This window comes from Opisthocomus hoazin, chromosome 7, assembly GCF_030867145.1.
Source record: "Opisthocomus hoazin isolate bOpiHoa1 chromosome 7, bOpiHoa1.hap1, whole genome shotgun sequence".
NCBI classification, from domain to species: Eukaryota; Metazoa; Chordata; class Aves; order Opisthocomiformes; family Opisthocomidae; genus Opisthocomus; species Opisthocomus hoazin.
The window spans coordinates 46610512-46636662 of record NC_134420.1 but is presented as its reverse complement, the minus strand read 5'-3'; the positions used below and the strand labels follow the sequence as shown (position 1 = coordinate 46636662).

General features: G+C 36.5%; 1 protein-coding gene across 4 annotated transcripts in view; it reads right to left on the bottom strand.

Annotated features, from left to right (window-relative positions):
* Nucleotides 1-26151, bottom strand: part of MIPOL1 (mirror-image polydactyly 1) — a 200516-nt gene that overhangs the window by 157037 nt on the left and 17328 nt on the right. For 3 of the 4 annotated variants that reach the window (XM_075425449.1, XM_075425452.1, XM_075425451.1), the window contains exons 2-4: nucleotides 14596-14727; nucleotides 13917-14051; nucleotides 12578-12657 (exon numbers count right to left, since the gene is read on the bottom strand). In XM_075425449.1, the coding sequence (XP_075281564.1) occupies nucleotides 12578-12657; nucleotides 13917-13921 (85 nt within the window). In that variant the 5' untranslated portion in view covers nucleotides 13922-14051; nucleotides 14596-14727. The remainder of the gene's footprint in view (nucleotides 1-12577; nucleotides 12658-13916; nucleotides 14052-14595; nucleotides 14728-26151) is intronic. The other variant, XM_075425450.1, reaches the window with a different exon arrangement.

Genomic DNA, 26151 nt, shown 5'->3' with positions numbered 1-26151 from the left:
TCATGCTGCATGTAAGACACAAAAGCACAGCTTCCAAGTCAAAAGTTTAACAAGTTCCCATACAAAACTATGTGTTAACAACTTGAGGAAAAAGTTATTGTACCTGCTGCTCATCTGTATTCTCCTTACGTACTTCAGCACAAATCTGCTTGAAGCCACTCTCACCATTCCTCTAAACTACAACCACTGATTTTTGTACTAGAGGAACAACAGTTCACACATAATACTTCCCAGGTCATTCCAACAGTATCATTGGTGCCTATGTGGCAGAGCAGCAGTGATAACAGAGGTAGTTTGTATAGTAGCCTTTCTGTAACATCCTGAATACGAGCTCCCAAGAAGTAGCAAAGTTCTCCAGATGACAGGTTAAGTCAGCAGACAGGGGTTTGGGGGTTTCTTTTGTTTGTTTTGCTTTGTTTTGCTTTGTTTTGGGTTTTTTTTGTTGTTGTTTGTTTTTTTAAAAAAAAAACCCACAAGGAATTAACTTGTCTGCATGATGAGGTAAACATCCACATTAGGAGCTGAACTTCAGGCTAAATCCTTAGGTCACATTAAGATACGCATTTTTATGCATTCAACTGTAAGTTACCGCAGCTGGAAAGAAAAAGAATTTAGAACGGGACTAGACTAGTGTTGGCATTTATTAATGTTAAAGCTGATTCTTTAAGTGACTTACATTTGCAGCACACCTTTTCATCCAGATTCAATTCCCTCAAGCACATGGGTAAGACTTAGCAGCATCACAGCAAGTCTGTAAGTGGCATTCCCAGAAATGTTAGGGGAAACACAGAGGATCTGTTTTTTTCCCTGATGGCTTTGTAAGAGAGAAGATGATGGTAGCCTCCTCCACTCAGAATTGGAAGCACTCTGCCCAAGGGCATTTAGGTTAGAGGTTGTTACTTGTTTAATAAAGCTATAATGCATTTTTCTGGTCAACATGCTAGATCTGTCAGTAGAATGCTTTGGGGAAGATATTTTGAACACTGTCAAATCAATGGGTACAGCGATTTTTTAATTTTTAAAACCAATTTATTCTCCATATGGCCCATGACTCCCACCCCAAATAATTTAGGCCTTGGTACATGGTAGCTTGTCTTGCTGTTAAACTAAGTAGTAATATTAATCAATGCACTGCAGTGCTATCCCTCCCACCTCCTGCAAATTGTATTGTGCACTAATTACCAATGCTGCAGAGACACACTGGGGACTAAGTAGCATTTGCAATAATCAGGCTGCACAAGGAACATCAGAGAAAGGGTAAAACAGCCTTGCAAGCTTTGGAAAAAATGCTGTAGTTTTCATTAAGTGGTATCACCACCATTGATCCTGGTTCTTGAGTATACTAAACAACTTATTTTCCATATAAAACAGAACAAGTTCAGTAGCCTAGATTAATATTTCACTATAGAGAGAAACTGAACAGCTGATCTTCTGTATGTATTTATCTTGAATGAATAGCTTGTTCACATTGAGGGAAAGAAAAGCAAATGTTAGGAAGAAGGAATATAAAGACACTAGAATTAAAGTTGGGAATTGGCTGTGAGGCATGTAAGGGGAAGATAATGCTGTCACGGCTTGAAATAGTAAAGGCAGAACAGAATTCAATGTTGTTAAGCTGGGAGTGGTTAAAAAGTCAAGTAAAAACATTGAACCTAACACATTTTGCAGGCAGTCACTATTTCTCAGAGCTGCTTCTTAGAAGTGGGGGATTGGCACCAAGATCAGGGAAAGCACAGCACTAGAGAATCCAGTACCAACACTGGTAATAAGGAAAGAAGTGTGAAAGATGTAAGTGTACAGAAGGTGTAGATTCATCTGGAAGGCTAAACAGGCAGTAGCTTCCCTTGTTATATCACTCAGCATATTCAGCAGTCCCATCATCCAGCAGAAGCTGTGTGGGCACCTCCTTCCCCCTCTTTGTAGTCTTTCAGCACCCCACCAAAATTGCGCTGATCAGCTCAGAGGTTTGCAGGGGAAGTCTGCGGAATAACAATAAAGGAAAACTAACAAAAAACAACAGAACATGGACGCAGCACCACAGGGTTGGCTACAGACCTGCCTGCAGATGAGTATGGGGCCAGTGGAAGCCCTTAGTTCTCCAAACCAGCTTCAAGTGTCGTAGTACTTACCACTTGCTACCTATACCTTCCTAGTGTTTGTTTTAAGTTGGTCCGTAGCACAGGTGAAGCATGTTCTCATGTGTCTGCAAAAGACTGCATGAATGAACCCCTAGAGGGAAGGCAGTAAAAGGCAGAAGAGGACAAAGAGCAAAATCAGGAAGGAAGGGAATGAGCCATACACACTCTGGGAGCGTGAGCAAAGCTGACTGCAAACTCAGTAGCTTACTTTTCCTGCGCGACACTGTCAGATTAAAAACATTCGAAAGAAATGCAGAACGAAACATCATGCTACATTTGAGGAACTAACTGCAACCTCAATCAGTAAAAGCCCCCAAAATTCAGTGACTGACTAACTGTAATTTACATTTAATCATGTGTCTCTTCTTCTCAGTCTAAACAACGCAGCTTCACTTTCTATGGGTTTTTTTTTTGTGTTCGTATAATACCAAAAACTTTGAATTTGAAACACCAAGAGGGAATATTCACTATCCAACAAAACCATCAAAGCAAAGAGCCACCCGACCCCTATATCAAACTAACCTATTCCCACTAGAATAAAAGGACACGCTTACTACAGTTTAAAAATACTTGCTCTTGCCCCTACTTGCAAACCACGCATCTACCTCAGCTTGCTGGAATAACTGTCAAGTGTGTAAGAGCATTACTTGAGAACTTCACCTTCTTTTTTTTTTTTCTTCACAAGACTAATTACTAGTCTTTATTACTTGCTTTCAAATTATCTAGATTTTTTGTACATTAATAATATCACAAACAATTTCTGAAAATATAATTGTTGAGCATGTGTGTATGACAATGCACACACACCTGCAAGTGTTCTAACAAGGTGTTAGGACAAGACAGTTGTTGCATTAATAAAAAGCAATTTTAATAGCTTCATGTGAAAAACAGATTATGGAATTATCTTAAATTCATAACATCTAAAGCCAGTGGATTTGAATTCTTAGAGATATACATATAATAAATAGAAATTAAATGTTTAACTCTAACTGAAAACTTGAACCTGATAAGCACTAACTTTTCAGGCTATGCAAATGAAATTGGTACTATGGCCGAATATTCCTTCATGAGCTAAAAATGATGAGTCAGCCTTTTTGTCAAAGACAAACATTCATTCCCTCGGCTGTATAACTACTGGAACTTCTACCAAACAAAATGACTGTGAAAGACTCCGATTGCTCAACAGTTCAGCCCTTACTGAATGATTAAAAGGCATAAATCCTGAAAATGAGCGGAAAACCAAAATTGAAGGATTTTATAGGCATAAATATGCAAAGAAAGAAAATGAGGCTGATGAAAGAAATCTGATCCTATTGCCTGGTATAAATGGAAAGATAAGAGTTGGTTTAGGTTTTATGTATTTTTAGAATGCCTGTTTTTTCCTTTTTCATTCATATTTGAGTTGACACAGATGCTATATACATGATTTACATACATATCTCAAAGCATGTTCATTAGTTTTGACTTTTTCCTCACTATTTTATCTTTCCACAATCTGCAAACAAGTTTTCAGAGTTAATCCCAATAAAAGATGCTGTATTTAATTTTCAAGAAGAAAATAATTCCTGTTTCTGGAAAACAATTACAAAAAATACAAGGTCAATATTCATTTTCTCCAAAACAAACAAGAAAGTGCAGCTTTACTCATCTTCGGACTTACTACAGATTTACTTACAGTAGAAATTATTTAGGCCCCTTCAGTGCCGTGTAGTACATCAAGAACCAATAACCTGCAACTAACAGCAAATGATTGTCCCTTCATGACACGCTTTTTCTAACATTTAAAGAAAACTGGGCAAACTTTAAGATGATTATTCAGTAGGACTCTAAGATCTCAATCACTTCTGCAGCACATCAGAATGGCAGTCACTGGAATCTGATAACACGTGAAGACTGAGCTCAAATCAGTTTTGTAATACAAAGCTAATTTCTTCTATTTCTCAGTGCTCTGCCCAGCCAAAAAGCTGCATACAACCAGCCAAGCCCTTGGCAGTAACAAAGAGGAAATCACCATGTAGATGCATTGTATGCTCAGTGCCCCAATGATACATAACTGTGGGTCCTGATGAGAGCACCATGGGTCAACTCAGAAGAATGAGGACTATCAAATTACTTTCAAGTAACTCTTAGAAAGGTCCTGGATTTTACACTGAGATAGGATATCTGGTGTTATTTTAAGAAACAAATGACAGAAGTTCACTGAAATAAGCCTTGAAAACAATGTTTTCTGGAAACACAGATAATATATCAGGGATGCATAAGCGTTCTGATAGTCATTTTAAAGCTACCAAGATTGAGGCACACAGTAATGAAGCAACTGGATCAAGGTCATTGAGCAAGTCCCAGCAGAAGTAAAACTGCAGAAGTCCAAGGTGCTGTATCATCTGTACCTTGGAGCCTGTCTTACCTCACTGGTGGCCCTTCCTGCTCCTGTTTCCTCCTCAGAAAACTCAAATTCTTCTCTCTTCTGTCAGAGAGGCTTTAGCATTTCTTTTCAATTGGACTTCAGGAAAAAAAAACTACCATTTTTCTTACAAATGATTAAGTAACATTTACACAAGCGAAAAATTAAGAGTAAAATTCCCAGTAACTAGATTAGTATCCTTCCACATTCCTTTATGCAGATAATTTTCATTCACATGACAGACTACAGTATTTCTTTATTAGAAGACAAACGTGCAGTGTATAGTATACACAAACTTCCTCTAATTTCAATAGTGGTCAGAAGAAATGAAATAACAACTTTTTTTTGTTTGTTTGTTCTAATACAGAAAACTTCCAAACAATTAAAACTGTTTTAGAAGTCAGTCAGGTTAACAGAACAATACAATTCAAATGCTCAATCTCTGGCTACAGCTAAGCATCTAAGTTGTCCAAAGTCATGACCAAAGAGAACAACATATTCTTACTGGAACTTTATTGAGAAAGTTCTCTGCAAATGAAGTAAGAACAACCTGTTATATTTTGCATTAATGTCTTAGTTTGCTCTATATTCCATGACACATACAAACACACACAAAAAAAGAGGCTTGAAAATATTTTGTCTGCTAAAATACAGACAAACCTGAGAAGCTTAATGGTTCATTTTTTTTATTCCTTAAAGGAATCTAAAGAGAACAGTGAATTCATTCTGTGTTAGCAATTTAAGCAGGGGGACATCTGTGTTACTTTGAATGCTTCTTTATTCACCTGTACTTGTGTGGAACCCTGGCAACACCCTTTATAAAGAAATAAATTGAGAAGCAGATTAAGAACAGCTGGAGTTATTCTTTCAAAGGTAATTTTTACAGTTCTCTCAGGATTCTGACTATTTTAGTAATGATGTTTCCCTTGCCTAAGTCTGTTGCCCTCCTATTTTGCACCTAAACAGCAACTGTGCACAAACGGGTAAATATTTAAAATAGAAGAACGCTTCTAAGTCTTTAAAATACACTGCAAATCATTATTTTGTTATTCACTGCAGTTAATCATGATGCATTTATTAATGTGTAAATATCACTTCCTTTGGCATTCCACTCCCCGTTTGCAATTCATTAACACATTTTTATTTTAAAATATTAGTCTCTGAGAAGACACCAGATTTTCACTGGACTGGCCTCACACTTGAAAAAGCATTTTTATATTCTGAATGCATCAAAACAGCAGAATCTCTAAGCAGATACTAAGTGGGATTCACTGAAACACAATGTTAGTTCTAATGGATGGATGATTGTGTTTGGTCTTTTGAAACTTTGAAGTATAGGTAAGTCTTGATCACACAAATTAATAAATCCTAAAGCTGGAGTTAACAATAACCATTACACCCAAATTCTGCAGCTTAGCCCAGCCAATTTTTCAAAAGGTCAGGTTGTGAACTGGAGAAGATCAGGGAGGTCCACCGCATAGCTTTGTTGCCAGGCATCTCTCGTCTGGATTGTTGCAGGCGTTTATTAGTATTCGTCAGCAGACTCAACAAAGCAAACAAGAAATTCAAGCACGAATAATAAAATGAAATGCTGCTATATAACCCTTTGTCATTCAGCAAATATGGGACTTTTTAGCTACATTGTTCCTAAACCTGGGTTACTACTTTAATTTTTCTCCACAGTGCTGACTGAATGAGTATGCATGTGTGTTAAATGCAGAGCTCCCTTAACAACTGCAGGACTGCCATTTAATCTGCTGGTAGATGGACCATTTCCTGTGGGAACTCTAGCTATGATTTCCAGATCCACCAAATAAATCTCAGATTAAGATTCCAAATGAAACCTGCCTTTGGCAGATAAAAAATGTCAAGATGGATATAAACAGTAAAATTATAAATTATCTAGGTGTTGCACGATGACTTGATGCGCGTTTTTTGTTTACACTTTCCCTGATATCACAACTATACAAGGCATTCATCAAATGTCACACTTTCATAATATTGGAGGCATCATTAAAACTGTTTGGCTAAGGACCTTGAAGTGTTTAAGCAGTAGCTCAAAAGTATATTTGTGCAAAGTAGAAGAATAAATTTACATATCAGCAGCAGCTCATAAGGGATGGGTAAATATTCTGTTTATCTCTCATTGTAATTCAGGTTAGTTTAAATACAGGGTTTCAGGATATCATTACAGCCTATATGGAGTTATTACATAATTTCCAAACATAGTGTCTGCTAGACTTTTACTAAGCATGCTGTGTTTATGTTTTCTAAACCAGCTACAAACAAAGTAAACTCCCCCATCCCATTTTTCTCTTGCTATTGTCATACCAGACAATTGCTTTTCACATATAACCCCTTCCATTATCTAAATCTTAATGATCCAGAACTCCCTTTTATCTAGGCAGGATCATGTTTCCTGATGCCCATTAATTATAGTGAAAATTCTCTTATCCAAATGTACTCAATCTCCGCTACTGCAACAAACAACTAAGGCTTTGCTTAATTAGAGTTCTGAACAAAACCCCAGAAAACTACAGCTTTAGAAGTGAAGAAAAATATTGTAATTTTAAGTGTCCGACATAAAAGAAAGGTCACTCTGCATAAAGTGCCAGTAAGACACCTTGCCCACGCACCCTTTTCTCTGAGTAAATGGTCTACTGAAGATGCAGGTGAACTCTCAGATAAGAGCCTCCAATGCACTCCCTGGAGAGTCTTTTTTAATAAATTTGTAATGTCTTTGCTCTGAACTTAAGCTTCGTTCTAGCCGTTAGTAAAATAGAAGCAATGAAGGTTTCTAAAGAAGAAAATAACCAAATTCCTCTTGCACTTGTGCTAGGTCTTCTATAACTCCTCCTGAAGCACTACATAAAAATTACTGTGGTGATAAGTGCTGCTCTCCCTGAAGCACATTTCAAGATATTCTGAAGGTAGCTGCACTCATACTTTAAACACTTTGGCAATTCAAAATGCTGTACTTCAAAGCGTGCATTCTCCCCATCTTTAGCGCCTGCAGTACCTGGTGCAGATCAGGCATTATACATTTTCAGCGTACTGTAAAGGGTCTAGTAAAATCATATTCATAACACTCCAACGAGTCAGGCAGATACTGGATACTTGATTGTACTTCTGATGAGGAGTCTTTCTGCATACAGCCTGGCCAGAAAGGCACTATATTTAACCAATCAAAATGTACAAGGAAAGAAACGGGATGGAAAAAGTAGACATGAGGATTTATACATGAAAGGGTGATTATAGTCACAGGAAAGACCAGACAGTATTTGATGATTTTTCAGTTATCATTAGCTCCTTTTTATCTTGTAAGTCATTGCACACTATTCCCTCTTTTTCCATGCAAGATGTTTTCTTCATCTTCCATACTTTGTGTTGCTCAACAGCTACCAGCCACTCTTGCTATGTTTGACTCATGCCAGATCATCCTTTCAACCTCTCTTCTCCCTCCTATACCATGTAGAGAAACCTGCAACCACCCTTGCCACTTTGCAAGGGCATGTCTGACAGCTCGCACGCACTGAGTTTGACGCTGAAAGCACAGCACACATGGAAGACACTGATCAGTTAAGCCACATGTGTGAAGAGAACGCTGCCTCTCTGCATATCACACAGATTCTTCTGCTTACACACTCATGCAATATCCAGGTCTTTCTTTTCCAGGTAAACAGCATTCCTTATTGCTAAAAGAGGGAAGGAGAGGAAGAACAGGCTCACAGTATCTCCTGCTGAGGAATGTAAAACAAGAAACAGACTCCAATACGACAAGCATGGTTTACTCTGCCTCTACTACAGCCTTGGAAGAAGGGCTTCAGATTTGCTTTAGAGTGTTAAGGTGTATTCTGGGGAAAGGGGAAGCAGCACCTTTACAATTAGTTGCTTTTTGACCCAACTAGAGTGTCGGATGAAAAATCTGTACAGTGCTACATTACTCTCAAAGCTTTCTTTACCCCTTCATCTTTGTGTGTGTGTGTATGTGCAGGTGTGCGTGCGTTAAAGTCACACAAGACTAATTCCAGACAAAATGTAATTACTATTACCAAACCATACTCACAAAAAAGTACCTTAAAATCATTACACAACTAGAAAGACTTACTACTTTTAATAAGATAGTCATGGTGAGGAACAGGAGTTTCCTTACTTAACCTCTGGATATGACTGTACATTGCCTCAATTACCATGAATGCAAAAGGGAGGGCAGATAATTCATGGAATTTGTAAATGAGAGTAAATAAATGCAGAAATACTTCTAGAGAGGTTTTATTTCATGAATATTATTCACTACACAGCAAAAGAGTTAAAAGATATTTTTGTAAGCAATGCACTGGCATATACATGTCATGACCATGACAATACAAGGAAAGCTATGGCCAGATTCGTAACAGCAAGCACCATGCATTCATGCAGGACCAATGCATGCACAAACACACAATGCAATTAAGACAATTGTCTATGTGTAAACTTATCACAAGCACATGTGCCTCAGCAACTATATATACATAACTTGTTCATTAGGTTTCCATATATGTTTTCTATTTTTCCTGAAGGGAGCAAGACTGGAAAACAACAGCTCATGACCAAATAAAACACTTAATTTTCAAATTTCCCTGCACGTGCTGATTCTGCAGTTCTGTTCCAATCTACATCATCACATCTCTTTAAAGCTAGAGTGTCCTCTGAACTACAGTTTCCAGACATGCAATTTTAAAGTATTTTTACAAGCTGCACAAACATTCTTTTGAAGGATAACAAGTTACAGTGAAAGTATCTATACGGATCATGACTAAGAGTTGACATCAAATTCTTACAGGTGAAACTTGTTCATTGACTTACATTTCAATATGTGCTTTAAGCAGTGGTTTAGAAATATATAGATTTATTCATATGCTTGAAATATATAATAACCACCTTTTAAGGAAGCAAACCACTTTGCCACTACAAATAATCAATCTATTATCTTGTTTTAGGAAATTCCAAATAATAATCATACAATGCTTTTCATTTCTGAGTCAGGAAAATTGTGATTCTGTTGTTAAAACAGACCAAACAGTACCTGGTATTTTGAGATTTCACTTAATTTCTGCCCTGTCCTTAAAAATCATAGATGCTCAGAAATGACAGAAACAAAAACATTACAACAGCGAAAAACTATATAGAGAACAAGTATAGCCGTACATTCAAACACAGCACGATAGGAGTCAAATGAGACACAAATTTAACTCTAGTATTTGCACACTCACCACTTTCCTATCCTGCTAACTCTTTTGGAAAACTCACATATCAAATCCTGAATGTATCTGTAAGTATGAAAAGCATCCACTTTCAGGTTCCCCCTCGTGTTTTCACAGAATTAATGTTTGTGCAGTTTTTGTCATGTATGTAAACCCTGCCAAAGTAACAACTCCACCCAGGTGCAATATGCTCCCCCCGCCCCCCAGCCACTGCAATGCAAAGATATGCACCTATTCACCAACATAAGTTTATTTTTATAATGGACTACCATTCTAGGCTTTCTAGCTTGGATCCTGAATATTTTTAATTTGGAAATTACATACTCTTCATTGGCCTGCTGCCAATGCTCCTGATACATTTTCTCAAGTAGTGTTCAAGAGAAATGAAAAAAGTCACTATCCTCCTATTAAAAACTAGGTGCTGTGGAGATAAACAGTACATTTAAATTACATACAAACCCAGAATAATAAGCCTTGCATATAGACTGTTCTTTAACTCTTCCTAATACACCAGAACAGAAACAGACAAATGTCTTCAATCTACACAGGCATATTATATTCTGAACAACATTGAAAGTTAAAAAGAAAATCTCAGCTGTCAAACACTTCAGATATACTCCTCTGAAACACTACCTTTCTTTCAAGTATTTTATTTTATAACATCTGTTAACAGGTTACATATTATCCCACACAACCACCATAAACCTACCACTTGTCTGTGTCTAACATTTTTGCTGGTTTTTTTTAAATTCTCATTGCTTGACTGAATTTTTGTCTAGTCAGCTGAATTTAATCTCAGACATGCTTTATCATCCTTATTTTTTGACCAATAATTTAATCCCTAACATTTCAGTATGTTATAAAAAAAATAATACTTGAATAAATTGTTATAAGGTTATTCTAAAAACAGCCTTTAAATTTCCAAGTTATAAGCAAGGAACAACTAGACACAGTACAATACAAGCCGCAAAAAGGAAAGACACCACAGATGACAAAGCAAGTAGAACACAAAATGGTATGTACTTCAACACGGACATTTAAACAGAAGATTAAGTAGTTCAAGGCGAAAATGCACCAGAGTGTCTACCAAGGGTACATTCTGAACATTACGTTGCTGTAACTTATCTATTATCTTTATGATGAAAAGTGTAACTTAATTGTTAATACCCAAATAAAATTCTAAGAAAAAAAAAATCTTAGTCCAAACCAGTATGATGACATGAGATTTATCCATAATCGCTTTTTTAATCTTCCCTAGGAGCAAAAGCATAATGAACTATGTGACTTCTTAATGACTGATCTAAAAAAAGTGTATAAATTTTACTTTTGTCTATATAACAACTATTGGATACACAAATACATGTTAGCTTGGAAGAAATAGGTTTCTAAACAGCACAAAATATTAACTTAATGCACCAGAAAAATAATACATCTGAAACTCAGTAACTACCCAGTTTTTTAAAGGATCTGTGAGCAGCAGCAGCAGAACGTCATTTCTTGCAATTAGACAGAAAATCTTCCACAGAGAATCAGTTTATGGCATTCACTTGCCTACTTTGGAAAAGTTAACCTTTTGAACCATTGTTAGGGTATGCTGACCCCTAAAGGTCTAAAAATACTAAATCTTATTAAGCCATCACACATTTAAAGTACAAATTGTCAAAATACAATTCTCCACTAAGTTACTCCACTATGACTATTTTTGTTTTCAGAGTATATGATTCAGAAATATTTTTAACTTCACTCCGTAATAGCTCAAAATTCCATTAATTAAAAGGTGTCTACAAGTAGTTTATTTTACGCATTAATATAGATAAACATTCCTACATATGTAAGAAATGCATCATCTCCAGGACGGAATATTTCTTCTTTCTTCTAAACAACAAACTCTTCATGAGAAACTTGACATTTATTATCTTTTGAGAAAGAATACATAGTATAAAATTCAAAAAAAGAAAACACACAAGATGGTATCAGGCTCTGATATAGGAAGCATCTTTGATGTTGATAGACCTATTCCACTGGCGTTTTTTTAACCTACACACAGCCACTTACTGGAAAAAAATCCACTCTTATGATGTACTTCCCCTTCTGCAATCTACAAGTTATTATCTAGTCACAAGCCACTTTCTGACAAGTCTTTTCTGTAAGGTCAGTCAGTCACATAATGTGCTCTCAAACTCGGTACCTTTGTTTTTTAAAGTTTCTGCCATGAAACATAAAGGAACATATCAGAGAGCAAAATTTTGGTCATCCAGATACAAAAAGATCCTTCCATCCTGATGGAGATAAAAACTCCATGACCTATGGAAGTTCCAAACTAACCAAGGCCTCCTTTACCTCCAAGCCTACCTTACTGTCTATACTTCAGCTGAGGTAATAATGAGAAACTCTTTAATATTACTGGATGGCTTAATCATACTCTAGCCAGGCGTGAATAGCCAAGAAAGTCGCTTTAAGACAGACTTCAGATTTGTTGTTCACCCATTAAGAAAAAAAAGCTTGGAAAGTAAAGTGCAATGTACAGACTCAGAATTTAAGTAAGACTACTCAAAGCTATACAAACGCATTTTCAATAACCCAGAAAATAAAAATAAAGTTGATGATTTACATTCCTGTAGCCACTCTACCGTTACCCAAAATACTTTAAAGAGGCAGTGTGGTTGTGTTGGTGGTTTCTTTCCTTTTCTTCCAAAGTCAGTCACATATCAGCAAGAACAAATACATTCCAGTCACTGCCTAGCACGGGTACAACACCCGAGGTTCCTTATTAATATCTCAGAAGTCCTTACCTTTTGACCAGTTCTCCATTTGTTCTTGTGAACTTGTTTGATCTGGCACTGAGTCCAGTTTTTCCTTGAAGATTTCAGAGCTAAGATAAAGCAAAATCTAGATAAATAAACTTAAAACAATATAACACACCTATACTTTGCCTTCATTTGACCGAAAATTTGCAAGAGAAATGATTTAAAAATATTTATAACAGGACAATAAAGCCTGTGTACTTCAATGGTCAGTGCTAAATTATATTTCTCAGTAAATTACTTTTTCTTCACACATCTAATTTTTATAAAGGTTTGGTTCAGCTTTCTGCTGTGTGTAGTGCCTTTGCTGAAAAATTTATTAGTTTGTCTTCTTGTTCTAGAGTCTGGTCTTGAAAGTACATGCTACTGAGCACAACCCAGATCACACTGAGTGGTCCCACTCGAGGCAATGAGACTGCTCACTTTGGTAATTATTACAGCTCGTGATATCCACTTCACAACATTCTTTCTCCTGCTTTAATTTCCTGGACAAAATACAGGTAAAGCGGTTCATGACCACTCCAACTCTGAATTTGCAGGTTCTTCTAAATAGCTAAATAATCCATACTAATATTTGTATACATGTTGCTTCAGACTATGCAGTTCATTAAATAGCTGCAGTATTTCATCTAACCAAAAATCTTCAAGAAACAACCCTCAATATTCAAAAACATGACCCAGAGTAAAATCCTTATCAGGTAACAGTTTGAGTGTTACCTCTCTTGTATGTTAAAAATTCAACTACATACCACATCTCAAGGAAATATAAATAAATTTGTAATCTTTCTAATATATTAAGTTTACCACAAAATTTATTACTGACTCAAGCACCTCTTTTACAATGTATTGTACAAAGGACAATTTTTCATCTTTAACTACAGTTGTGCTTATTTTGTACGCTTTCCCTACTATATTTTTTCTACATTTATTAAAAAGATACAACATATGCCTTGAAGAGGCAGTGGCTAGATCGTGAAAATACCCAGAGAGTTGTCATTGTGCTGATAAATGTAAGAGTTAAAAAAAAAAAATTAAGTACACATTTTAAAATTCAAGCATATTATACCAAGACATATGTTCTAACTAATAAAGCAGCAGAAGAAATTATTTTCCTATACAACACCAAAAATTCAGTTTTCATTTTTATCTTAGAGTTTGCACAATTATTATACTTTTTTATACTCGCAGAGATCAACACTAATATTTACATTAAACGTTTAAGAAACAGATATTTAGCTCATATTTGTTCTTACCTATAAATGTGCATGATAAAAAAAATGCGTATGATTTGATGTGCTTAGGTCTTAACAAAAAATAACAACTTCACCTCATATTGCACAGCACTGAGTTCCTTATAAGAGTCCCTCAAATGAAGCTGTACGCTTCTTTTTCAATTCTGTGTAACCGTGTTGATTTGGAGTTGGCAATCTTTTCCCAAGTTCCTCATTTACTTTTGGATTAGCTGAAAATATAGAAGGTTATTAATATCAAGAAATAGGTTTCTGTCAATGAAGCCATTTCCCTACATATTGCACAAAAAGGTTCATAATAATTGCAGTATTTTAATAAGATATTCATATAGCAAGACATGAAGAAAATACGGTATTTAATAACCTCTGGAGTATTTTAAAACATGTCTTAGGGCCTTAATGTGCCTAGTAATATACTATTTAAAACCATAATTTTATCCCTCCACAATATACAGTCATTCTTCCTCGCCATTTACCCAGCTAATGAATGCCAGCAATTAGTAAAATGTAATCCCATTGCACAATCATTTTAATGCTTTTAGCACTCAGAAAAGTAAACACCAAATTAATACTGCTCAAGCCATATCAGATCCTAGTTGGAAGCAAGCAATTATAGTTCAGCTCCTCAGGTGTAATTAAATGATTGGAATGATTTAGTTCCATAAATGCAAGTTAATTCATAAGCAAGCAACAAATATACTGGGAGTAATTACAAGAAACATTGACAGTCTAAGCAGGGCATGTGCTTTCACGTACCTGATGTAGGAAAATGCTGCCCTCTCCTGGAAATAATAGACTATGGCACGGGAATAATTGAAAGTCAAGAGGCTAATTTTACAGACTGTGTCTTCACAGGGGAAATCTATTCTGGTGATTAACAGGAATTTTCTGGATTACACAGACAGAAAATAAAAATATTGTTGATATCAGATTAAGGCAACCTATTGCTCGAAGTAAAAAATAAAGACTTATTGGGGGTCCCTAGGGCTTGCAGTATGCTTTGCCTGTCATTAGAAATGTTAGTAAACAGAACAACAAAATATTCCATACGCTAAGTATGTAAATCGGTGTTTCTGAACACAAACACTGGAATAGGTCTCTAACGTATGCACAACACTTACATATGATTCAAGATGTACCTTTACAGTAGGTACTTCAAACATAAGGTATTTTTAGAAGCAGAACTTATTAAACCATCATTATTCAGTGTCAAACTTCACCACATCAACAAGAATCAGAGGTTGGGCATAAAGGTTTTCCCTGGAGGAATCATCAGAAAAATTAAATACAATTATTTTAAAGCTTTTCTTACTTCCATTTGAAGATAATCTGCTAATAGTCAGCCAAAAAAATCGAAAGAAATTCAAGCTAGAGATTGAAATGAAGTATACTGGTAGACCGAGAGAAAAGTGAAAAGCCAAAATGAAAGTGTAACCCAAAATTTAGAGTTAATTTTAAATACTAATTTGCTTATTCACTACCTATATATTCAACCTACGCTAGTGTTAAGACTACTACTTCAATATCACACATAGAAAGCTAAAAAAAAAAAAAAATTGTCCTTATCAGTTGAATATAATATCCAATAGTCATGTAAAATTCCTGCTAAATATTTAAGCATAAAACTACCTACAGATATGAATATAAATTGACCAGTACCTTCCTACTAATGAAAGAAATCCCAGATCTACCTATTTTGCCCTCTACAAAAAATAACAAATGCTTCCCAGTGCTGCATATAGCAGCATGGGAGAAAAATCATATGCTGTGGTCAGTATATGACTATTTTCCACTCACAGAAATTGACCGTAAGAAAGCTCAATTCAAAAGCACCTGATCACTCTGAAAGCCTGAAATTGTTCTTTATCAATAGCACTTTGGCATTAAAATATTTCTTTGTTCCAGATCTTGGTGTATTTCAAAACAAACCCAAGCTGTACGCAAATACCTTTACTATTACTTTATCTACTGTGCAAATGAAACAAATCATTTTAAGAAGACGTATCATTAAAAGTTTAAAATGTACAGCACATTTTCTTTGCCCTTTGATGTCACAGTACTATTTTTCTATTCAAATCTTGTACACTGTAAGTTAATTGCTTTTGGAAACTACTTATTATTCATGTAAAAATTAATGTGCCAATGTGTTTAAATCCTTTTAAATGACCATTCATGCATCTTTCTTCTTTAAGTACCAATGAAATCTGTCAAAGATATCAATGCAAGATGGTCTTAGAGAAAGTTCTAATAAGATTTTTTTCTGCTAGCATAAGATTTTCATTTTCGTCAACTTTACTTAAATTCCATTAATTTTTTAAGCTGCTTTTAATAAATTCACAAGTAAAAAATTTTAGGCTCCATAGTCTGTCATTTGTGTTCCAGCTGACTTTATGAATATTAATAACAGTGTTATCCTGATTAAATAGGCTTCATATAAAATCCCTGTGAATCCTATAGCTCAGACATCTCATTTTTCCAACTCTTTATGAATTTGGATTCAGACATTAAACTGGAAAAAACCTTAAAAAACAGATTCAATGGTACATTCGCGCATCCTTAAGCAAAAAAGTAGATGTTCTAAAGATTCAAATAATTAAAATTGATAGGACCACATATTGAGATTTCAGGCTTTCTGTAAACACGCAACATATTTTAACTCTAATGAAAGCATCAACATTTCACAGAATAAAGGATCAAGAATCTATTATAAAATAATAATAAAGTCTGTCCTTATCCTTACCTTAAACAACAGATGATATGATTTTAACTCTGCGTATACGGAGTGCTGATTTGCAGAAGTATTTCCCAAAGAGAAAGAAATTAGTGGATGCTTAATTACATAAGCATACGCATGAAATGCATGAACATTGTAATTTGGCATGGGTGCCCAATGAAAAAACCAATATTAACTTTTAATTGGTTTATACTTCAGCAAAAGCAACTTTTTTCTAAAGAATGTCAAATCAAAGCACACAGGAAATTTCAACGTTATCCTACAACACTCATTCAGTCACAGTTTCAAATGGTCAACTTCTTCCCATGCTTATATGTTTGAATTATTTACATCTATGACAGATAAAAATGGAAAACTAAGCTCATTGTGCTGCCTTCCCTTTTTTTGTTTTAAATTTAGTACTAACTAAAATTACTACTTCCTCATCCATTCAGGGATATATTCTGCAAAGATGGCCATCAAAATATTTTGCTTTCCAGTACCTTGAAATATGAATGGGTTTTAGGAGGGAATAAAACATGAATGAAACAAAATAATGGCATATTCAAAAAGCTGGCATTCCATTCCTGGTTCTAATTATTCATCAACACAGACACTCAACAGGAATTAAATAAAAACAGGAATTAAATAAAAACAAGATGTATATAAAAATAACATACACATGCAAGGTAGGAAGCATACAGTGCTTTACTTCCACAGTTCAGAATAGCTTTTATTACAGCTGTGGCAACATATGCACTTTCAGATGAAAAAACCTCTAGAGTGTCTGCAGTTTATGTATGTATGCAAGCACTCCACAATAACACCAACTTCCAGCCATTTGAACAGTGACGTTGACCCAAGATATTTCCCAAGATATATCGATTAATGATTATCTGCTGTAGCTGCCAGTGCTTTCCTTCCCTGGGAAGGAGATCAGCAAGTTCATCTTCTAAGCTGGAGCTCAGTTACTGACTCCCCTCCCCAGCAACCGAAAGGCTGTTAAGACCCTTCCATATTGAGCCCCAACGACCACAAATCCCCGTTCCTTGGTCTTGCCTTGACCGGTTTTGAAGACAGCTACTGAATCGCGGCCTTAGCCGCTGTGACAGGAAGCAAACGCTTGCTGGTGTCGACTGAATTCACTTCTTCATCACAAAAAGTCCTCAGGTCTTGGGAGAGTTTTTCGATGAGGAGGGCTACCCCGCCTGCTCTGCCTCTGCTGGAACAGGACACCTGTTCCCACCACCCCTTAGAATGGCACTGAGCCAGTCTTTGTTGCCCTTAATGATGCAGTTGACAGTTGCACTTACAGTGCAGGAATGGAGCTATGTAAAGGAGGGAACACCGTATATTTTATGGATAGGGAAATAAAGAACAAATTCTAGTATTATTTTCATAAGATTAATTAGATTACCAGGATCTCCTAAAATATCCTGAAACGTTTTGCCTCGGGCCAAGCTAAATTATAAAACTTCATTTAGGAAGGTACACTATGTAAAAACCAGTTACCTTCTCAAAGCATTTCCCTAGGGAACAAACAGACAGTGTTCTTAGCCAGGTGGATGCCAAGTTTTGATGCAACGATACACTCTACAAAAATTCACATTTCCCCACTATCTTTAAGAAACTTTATGGCAAATCAGAAATCTAAGACAACCCAAAATAGGTTTAAAACTACCTTTGGGAAGTTATAAAAATCCTAGTAAAAGAGTATCTGAAATAGCCCCTTCAAATATTTGTCAAAGGTGGAGGAACACCCATCTGTTAGATACTTGAAAGCTGTGAAATGAAACACACTTTGATAGTTGATTATAGTTACTTATTTAATTGTATTTTTACTTTTATATGCTTTTAAATACAAATAGTTAATGTAAAATATTGTGTTTCTTTTTAAAAGAATATCAAATGTAGGCAAGTGGATTAACCCACAAGTGGATGAATGTAGCGTAAGTAGTACTTCAAATTTAAAACTCCAGCACTGCTACAAGGACTTCAAGATTTTGGTTTATAGAAGTAATTACATTATCTGGCTCCTTGATAAAAACATTTTCCTAAAGGGCAGAGTCACATAATAATCCTTAGCTTTTCTACCCTACTGATTCTTGACCCGAAAGGAGATGAGACATTTGCTGGTGGTTCCAACTAACCTGCATAAATCAGAAAAACATGGAGAACCAAGGCTCAGGTATTTTTACTCTATTGCTGCAGAAGCTTCTTCACATTCTCATTAAAGAATTTGTATCTGATGCTTTTAACGATGGCATACACTAAGTCAAAGAGCACTCTTTCTCTATGTCATGCTTTTGACAAAGGCAAAAGAGAAGGCATAAAAATGCAGTTTCAACTGGTTTACAATAGGTTATACCTATTCCTGAATCAAATTTAACAGGATAAAGGATATGTACTTTTCTCTTCATTTTTTCTTCCTAATTTCTGCTATTAGTTCAGTGTCTTCAAGGCTCAGTTTTCTCTTTACACATACAAGGAAGTGGTTTATGTGCATATTAGATCACTGACAGCCCCATGTCTCTTCTCCCCTCTATTATATTCTCTTTCCCCCATTAACAACCAAAATAACAATCTTTATTTGTATTTTATTTACTAAACAATCTTCAGCCTGCTCTGTCGTCCTCTTTCCTATTTTTTTTGCTGGCCTTTGTCCTCCATTTCTTTCCTTTTTCCTTAGTTTTGCCTTCAATTGGCAATACACGCCTCTTCCTTCTCCCCCTGCACACCACCTCCTTGAAATGTAAAGAAAACTGTAGAGGATTTTGTCAAAGATTGTGTCTCCTTTTTTTTTTTCCAGCTTTTCTCATCTTGGTGTGCAGCCTGTGAGACAGCTTTCTTCTGTGACACCTCCATTAACATTATTTTCACTCTAATAATGAAACTATGATATTTTTTGGTCAAGTGTGGAACAGCCAATTAATTTAGCCATCCTTCAGCTTTGTTGTAAAGACTTCACTAGTCTTATAACTCAATTATTACATATCACATAGGCAGCCAGATCTCTGTTTCTAAACTGTTTACAACCAGATTGTGATTTCCATAGCCTTTAATGATACAGATATATACATATATTTCAAACTAGATGTTGTCTTATTTGAAGCCAAAAGAATATTTAGCAGAATATTTTAGTGGAATCAGTACCATGTCCTCATGGTGGTGAGGGCTACCTGCATATTACACTCTGTTGACAGGATCACAGCCAACAGGTAGAGGGATGTGATTAATCCCCTCTGGCACTTGTAAGACCACATCTGAAGTGCTGTATCCGGTCTGACCCTCTCATGGACACCCTGAGGCAAGTCCAGCAGAGAGCCATCAAGATGATTAGGGGTCTGCAGCACATGACTTACGAGGAATGTGAAAGAGTTGAGTTAGTTGGTTTTAAGGAGAGAAGGCAAAAGGGGGATTCTATTGGGTTTTACCTGCCTTGTGAGCAAACATAGAGAAGACAGAGACAGATTCTTCTCTTGGGGACAAACTGTAACACAGAAAACTCTGAGAGGGTCAGAGATTTTTCACAGTGCAGAAGGTCAAACACTGGAACAAGCTGCTCAGAGAGGTTGCAGAATCACCACTGCTGGAGATGTGCAAAACTCATCTGCATATGGCAACCTGATCTAACGTTGGAGATGGTCCTCTTCTGAGCAGAGGTGTGAACTGGATGATAATCACGTGTCACTTCCTGCCTACCTATTTTATTATTTTAAGGACTGTAATAAAACAAAACCACCAGAACTAGTATTCCTACAACACACTAAATTCTGGGTTGCTTTCTGCTTTACAAGGTAGGACAGTAGAGCGGGGCTGGGGTGGGAAATAAGACAGAAGGGAAGCGCAACCAAAGACAACCCATGTGGCAGACAGGCAGAAGGCTGACAGGGAGGAAATGGTATGACAGCAGCATCAGCACAGCATTTGGAGGGCTACCTCTCTCGAGCACCCCATTTTTTCCTGTTTGCTGCATGACTGGATGATGTGGCATTCGGCCAAATGTCGAATGGTAGTTTGCACACCATCCTTCAGTAAACCAAAACTGGACCATTGATACAGATATTTCGCCTACCTTTCTGAAAGCACTTGCTGCAAGCCCCACAAAACCGCTCCTCCCCCGCCCTTAAGAGTCACTGTGACTAAAAAGCTCCAAAGCTAACTATGGAAATGATTCAAGACACATTTAAGGCTACATTGCTCATGTTTGCAAAATTCATTGTATAGTATATTCACTATCTTGAAATTCCCAATCCCCACATCATAATTTCTTTCATCACAGAAGGAAGTTGCTAGCCTAGATTTTACCATAAAAGCAAAAATAAAGTCGCAAACTATTATACACCCATAAAAATGAGAAATAGTAACTTCATGCTAGATTTATAAACCACTAGTATAGGTAATAGCATTAAGCAAAAATTATATTTCTCCTGCCAAAAGCATCCAGTTTAATTGTTCGGCTGCCTTCACAGAAAGAAGGCAGATTGAACAGGGACTTAGCAGAGAAAAGGAGGCAACAAACCCCACTGAAGCAGAGAAACTCCACTTCTCCAGCCAACTCACATTTCTCAAAATACCTTCAAATAGTGCCATTTTTCCTAACAGCAAATGCATTAAAAATAAAAAGCATAAAGGCTACAAACAGTGTGGATACTGGAGCCCGGCCAAGAACTATCACGAGTACTGAACATGCAGAGGCCTGTCAGAAACGTGCCAACCTTTCAAGACTCAGTACTGTGCGTGGGGACTGAGAGGGGCCCGTCGCTCTCTCGCAGGGAAATACAGCTGCACTGGTTATGTATCTGTCAGACTGTTTTGAACAGCATGAAAACACAAATACACCTCTACTGCTGTCGTAAACCAACATACCCAGTGCACAGGATCTACCCCAAATTATTTATCCACACAAATTCAACAGTGTATTGAATTTGCTGAATTTGCTGCTGAAGAGAATCGTATCACCTGAAATATCACAAGCCAAAAAGAGCAGAGAAATAAAACAACACTGGTTCCAGCCCAGCCACTGTTGTTATTTTTAAGATAATTAAGCAAGCTGTCATTTTCTTAGATGACTATCTGAAGAGAAAGCTATCCTTTAAGTAAAAGCATAATTGCTCCCTAAACTATCCTTGCACAGCAGTAAGAGCATTGGAACATAAGTGTTGTCCAGGTGTGAACACAGACATACTTTTTGACTCAATAAACACACAGTCTCTCCTCAACTTCTGATTTATTTTTTTAATCTAGCAACTAGATCCAGTACATTGTGCCTTCATGGACTGCAAGTATTAACTTCATCCTTATCAGCGAGAAGTGGAGGGAGTTGCAGAGGAATGGCACACTTCAGGACATTTTTGTTACACCCTAACAGCAGCATTTCAGAGCATTTTCAGCACTGGCTGTGTGCTTCACAACATGCTTAACATGTACAATATACAACATGCCCTATCATGTGCTGTTGCTTATCTAGGTGTGACTAGCAGGCTAGTGTTTTTAGAAACAATCTAGATGCTTCTCTCAAACTTAATGCAATACCAAAGCAATCTGAAGACCAGTGCCATTCAAAATATTAAGCCACACATCCAGAAATGGTCTTGGACTATCAGAGAAGAATCAGATATTCTGAGGTGGGCCAGAACTCAATGAGAACCGGAGACGAGTCAGTGAAGTTAAGTCTGTTGAGAATGTCCAGAACTTAAATGGAAGCTAAAAACTGAAGTGGCTAAACCTGCAAACGTTCAGCATCATGGAGTTTCACTGCTTCCTTTTCTTGCACCAACAAAGGAAGGCACAAGATTAAAGGGGAGTCACCATCGACTCCAAATCAGTGCCAGGTAGCTGGGAAGAAAAACTACAAACAAATAACAAAAAAAAAAAAAAAAAGGAAAAAAGAGGCATTAGCTAAAGATGTTTAGATCATCAGCCACATTATCACAGGCATTTCTGACAGCGGGTCAATCTCCCTGCCAAATTTTAAGAAAGCAATGCAAAACACGACCACATACTGGCTTCCCAATCAAACTGCTGCAATATTTTTGTTTACATCAGGGAAAACAATTTATTTATCCTTAAACCCTAGTTTAGAAAATATCCAAAACCTTCTCTCAGCTAGAAACTTACCAAAAATGTCACTGTCACCCAGCAGGAAGGAAATACCCACTGTGAAAAAAAACCCCATTCCATCTAAAACGTTAGTTACAAACAACGGAAAACTCAGAGAAAAAAGGTATTCCAAAAAGAGGTGCAGGTCAACTTTAAGCACAGGCAGAACTGCCAGATCGCCCATAATGAAAGCTCTGTCATTTCTGTTCTTGTTCAACCAATAAAATAGTTCAGCTTTTTTTTTTTTTTTTGAAATATGCATTTGAATAAATAGATTATCCTTGTTCCTCAATCTTTTCTAATGACGTACAACACGGAACAAAGAAGCTGGACAGACCTACTTTTTTTAAAAAACCTTTCTTTACTGGGTTTTGAAGAAAGGTCAGTTTAAACCCTTAGTTAGCACATTATTAAGCCAAAAATGTGAAAGTAATTTACAGCGAAGAAGCCTTAAAGAATTCCTCTGAGAACATAAACTACAAAGAAGTTCATATAAGTTGAGGGCTACACAACTGACAGAAAAAGTTCTTATTATGGGTTCTGAGCATTACAAGCAGATTCTTTCCACACAAACAAATGGAAAAAAAAAATCCTGGAAGAATTCAAGACTTAGGATTACCTAGCCAGTTTCAGCAAGATTGTTCTCTTCATTTTTTTGTAAAAAGAAACAGATGGATGTTCTTTTATTTCCTGCAACCTCATAATAAATCCAGTTATCTTGCATTCATTATTCCTTGATTCATCAAGCTACATTAACGTTTTCATTGCCAAAAACTTGGACACCAGAGGTGAAAAGTAAAAATTCTGTGAGGTTGCAGAGAGCTGAGAAAGCCGCTGAACCTTGGCCCCATAGCAGTTATCAGCAGCGGAGCAAAGGAGTTCTAAAACCAGATGAAGGAGGCAAAATTCTTCCTTAGCACTTCTGAAATCCAGGCTTATTTTGATGACTGCTTTCTCTTGCACATAATTGTACTGAACAGTTTGGGGCTTGTTTGTCACATGTTCTGGGCATTACAAGTTGCATTGCTTGGCATCACTAAAAAATAAATATTAAAAAAATCAAGACTTTATAGCTACAGAAGTATAGATAAAACACAAGACTAAAAAAGGGAAGATCTGGCCAACAGTTCAAATACTCAGAACAACTCTGAAGACATTCTCAGACATTGTGAAGCTGCAAGACTTGTAGACTCCAGAATTTTACCTCCCCTTGAATGCTGAAGGAGGACCTGGCAAAGTTAGGTATGTGCACTAGGATGGCTTCTGTGCCTTATCATAACACTAGAAAAACTCCTAAATAGCTTCCTATTTCACAAACTGGGAGGAAAGAAAGCAGAAAGTCTTCTGGGATATTTTTGAAAACACATTATGAATGAAGGTAGCTTTGTTTTAATGTTATGCTTTCATGACTCCCTGCTGTCAAAGGCAAATCTTAATGTGTTCAGATTTTAATGTAAAAAATTGAACACTGCTTTCATAGTAGTTTTCAATATTCTTCTTTTTATTTCTTCAAGACGTCAAAGCCACAACACCTAATCAATTATTTCCATTTGTAAAAACTTATGCCAGTAAGTCACAGCCCTCTTGTGTTTTCTTCTTACCTAAAGGAAGTATTTCACCATACTCAGTTCTTCAGCTGGATTGTGCATCTGCTGAGCAGACTGGTTTGGGATAAGAGGTACAATGGAAATGTTGCAGGTTTTGCCATAGCTTAGCTTATTACAACATGTTGTTCCTGCCTGAAAAGGGTTAAGCAAGTTTAATTTACTCATCATACTGAACTTCACTGAGGTCTAAGATTATTTTTTGGTTTTATCAAAGATACTCATTAAAAACAACCTAAACCTAAGGAAAAGGTAGTTTAGTACTTAAAAGGTTTTCCACAGTGCTTTCAGGACAGGTTGAAAAAACACGTCTACTCTCTGACAACCATTACTAGACACATCCCTAAAACCTGTTTCTCAAGACATTTGAGAACTCCAGAGACCCTACAACTAGCAAACTCGTGCTCTGATCACCTTTCTTTTTAATCATATGAGATACAGTTTTGTTTCAAAACTTTTTAGATAATATTAGATAATTTTTATGAATTTCTTTAGAACTGGGGTTTAACACTAGTCTAAATGAATTTCTATAGCAACTGGAACAAAATTTTGCTTTTATTTACAGTATCACATTCCTGTATTAGTAAACAGTGACACTTTTACAATCCTGTGTAGTACAGTTCTATGTATTATACAGGACTGCAGTTAACAAAATGTCCATCACTGGGTTATTTGTATTACATGTGGGATTTTTAAGACTTGCAGATGTACAGACAATTCTTAATTTCTCTGATCTCTCTAATGGACTGAATGGATGTCTTATTGGAACAAAAGCATAACATGTAATACTAAATGGGTTCTCACTAAAGACTGTGGTTTGATTTGGTTTTTATTTTGTTTTGGGGGTTTTTTTGTAACTTTCAGGATAAATTTTGGAATTGTATATTACACCAAGTAGAAAACCCGTTGGGCAGATGCAATCGGAGGGGAACCTCAGTATGATAGCAGCATATGCTATTTTTAGCAAGTTTTCTCTCCTAAGTGCAAGACAGTGAATGTTTGCCAAAAGAATTTTACATCTAGGAGGGTTTTTGAAATATGAAAGATACTTTTAAACTATGAAGAGAATTATAATTTTTGCCTAATATTTAGTAACCTTCAGATACTGTAATTCCACTTCAGATCCTGGAAAAACATTCTGGAGACAAATATTAGTCTACCACTGGATAGTGAAGAGGAGGAACAAAATTACATTTCAAGGGGAAACTGTTTTAATTAGAGTTACTTTGTACACCTGCATAGCAGTCACCTTCAGTACAGTGTGAGGAAAAAGTGTTACACCCCACAACTGTGTTTATTCTTTCTCCCATCAAATTCTGAGTCCATAAAGCAAGAAGATGAAGTTTGCTCCCAGGCATATTTATATCACCCTACATTTATGCTACTGTAGTGCAGAATGGTAACTTAAATATCCTTAACTGGTTGACTGTACATCCCAGGATAACCGAGTCTCTTGATACCTCCATTGCACCCTAATCCATAACATTTATGACAAAGGAATCCTTCGTAGGTGTCTTTTGTACTGTCAGGGTGCCATGAACGAACTAGTGAACCAGGTACACCAGTGCCATTTCACAGTTGTATCAGAAATGCCTTCATTATGATCCTGAAAGAAATCCCATTGTGTCAAAAAATGGAAGGTAAGTCTATTCTCACAGGGAGCTGCATTTCCAGATCTGTCCTTCTGCAGTCTAATCGATCTCTGCCACTTGGAAAGTAAGCCTAATCACATGAGAGGCAGACCTCAGCTATCACCAGCCCAGCAAATGAAAGCTGCTGAGCTACTGCCTGTGCAGAAGCTTACCAAGCGCTGCACTAGAACTTCATATATGTTAGACCATTTGGTATGCAAAACCCTTTACCTTGCAGCCTACCTGACAAACCAAAGATCAG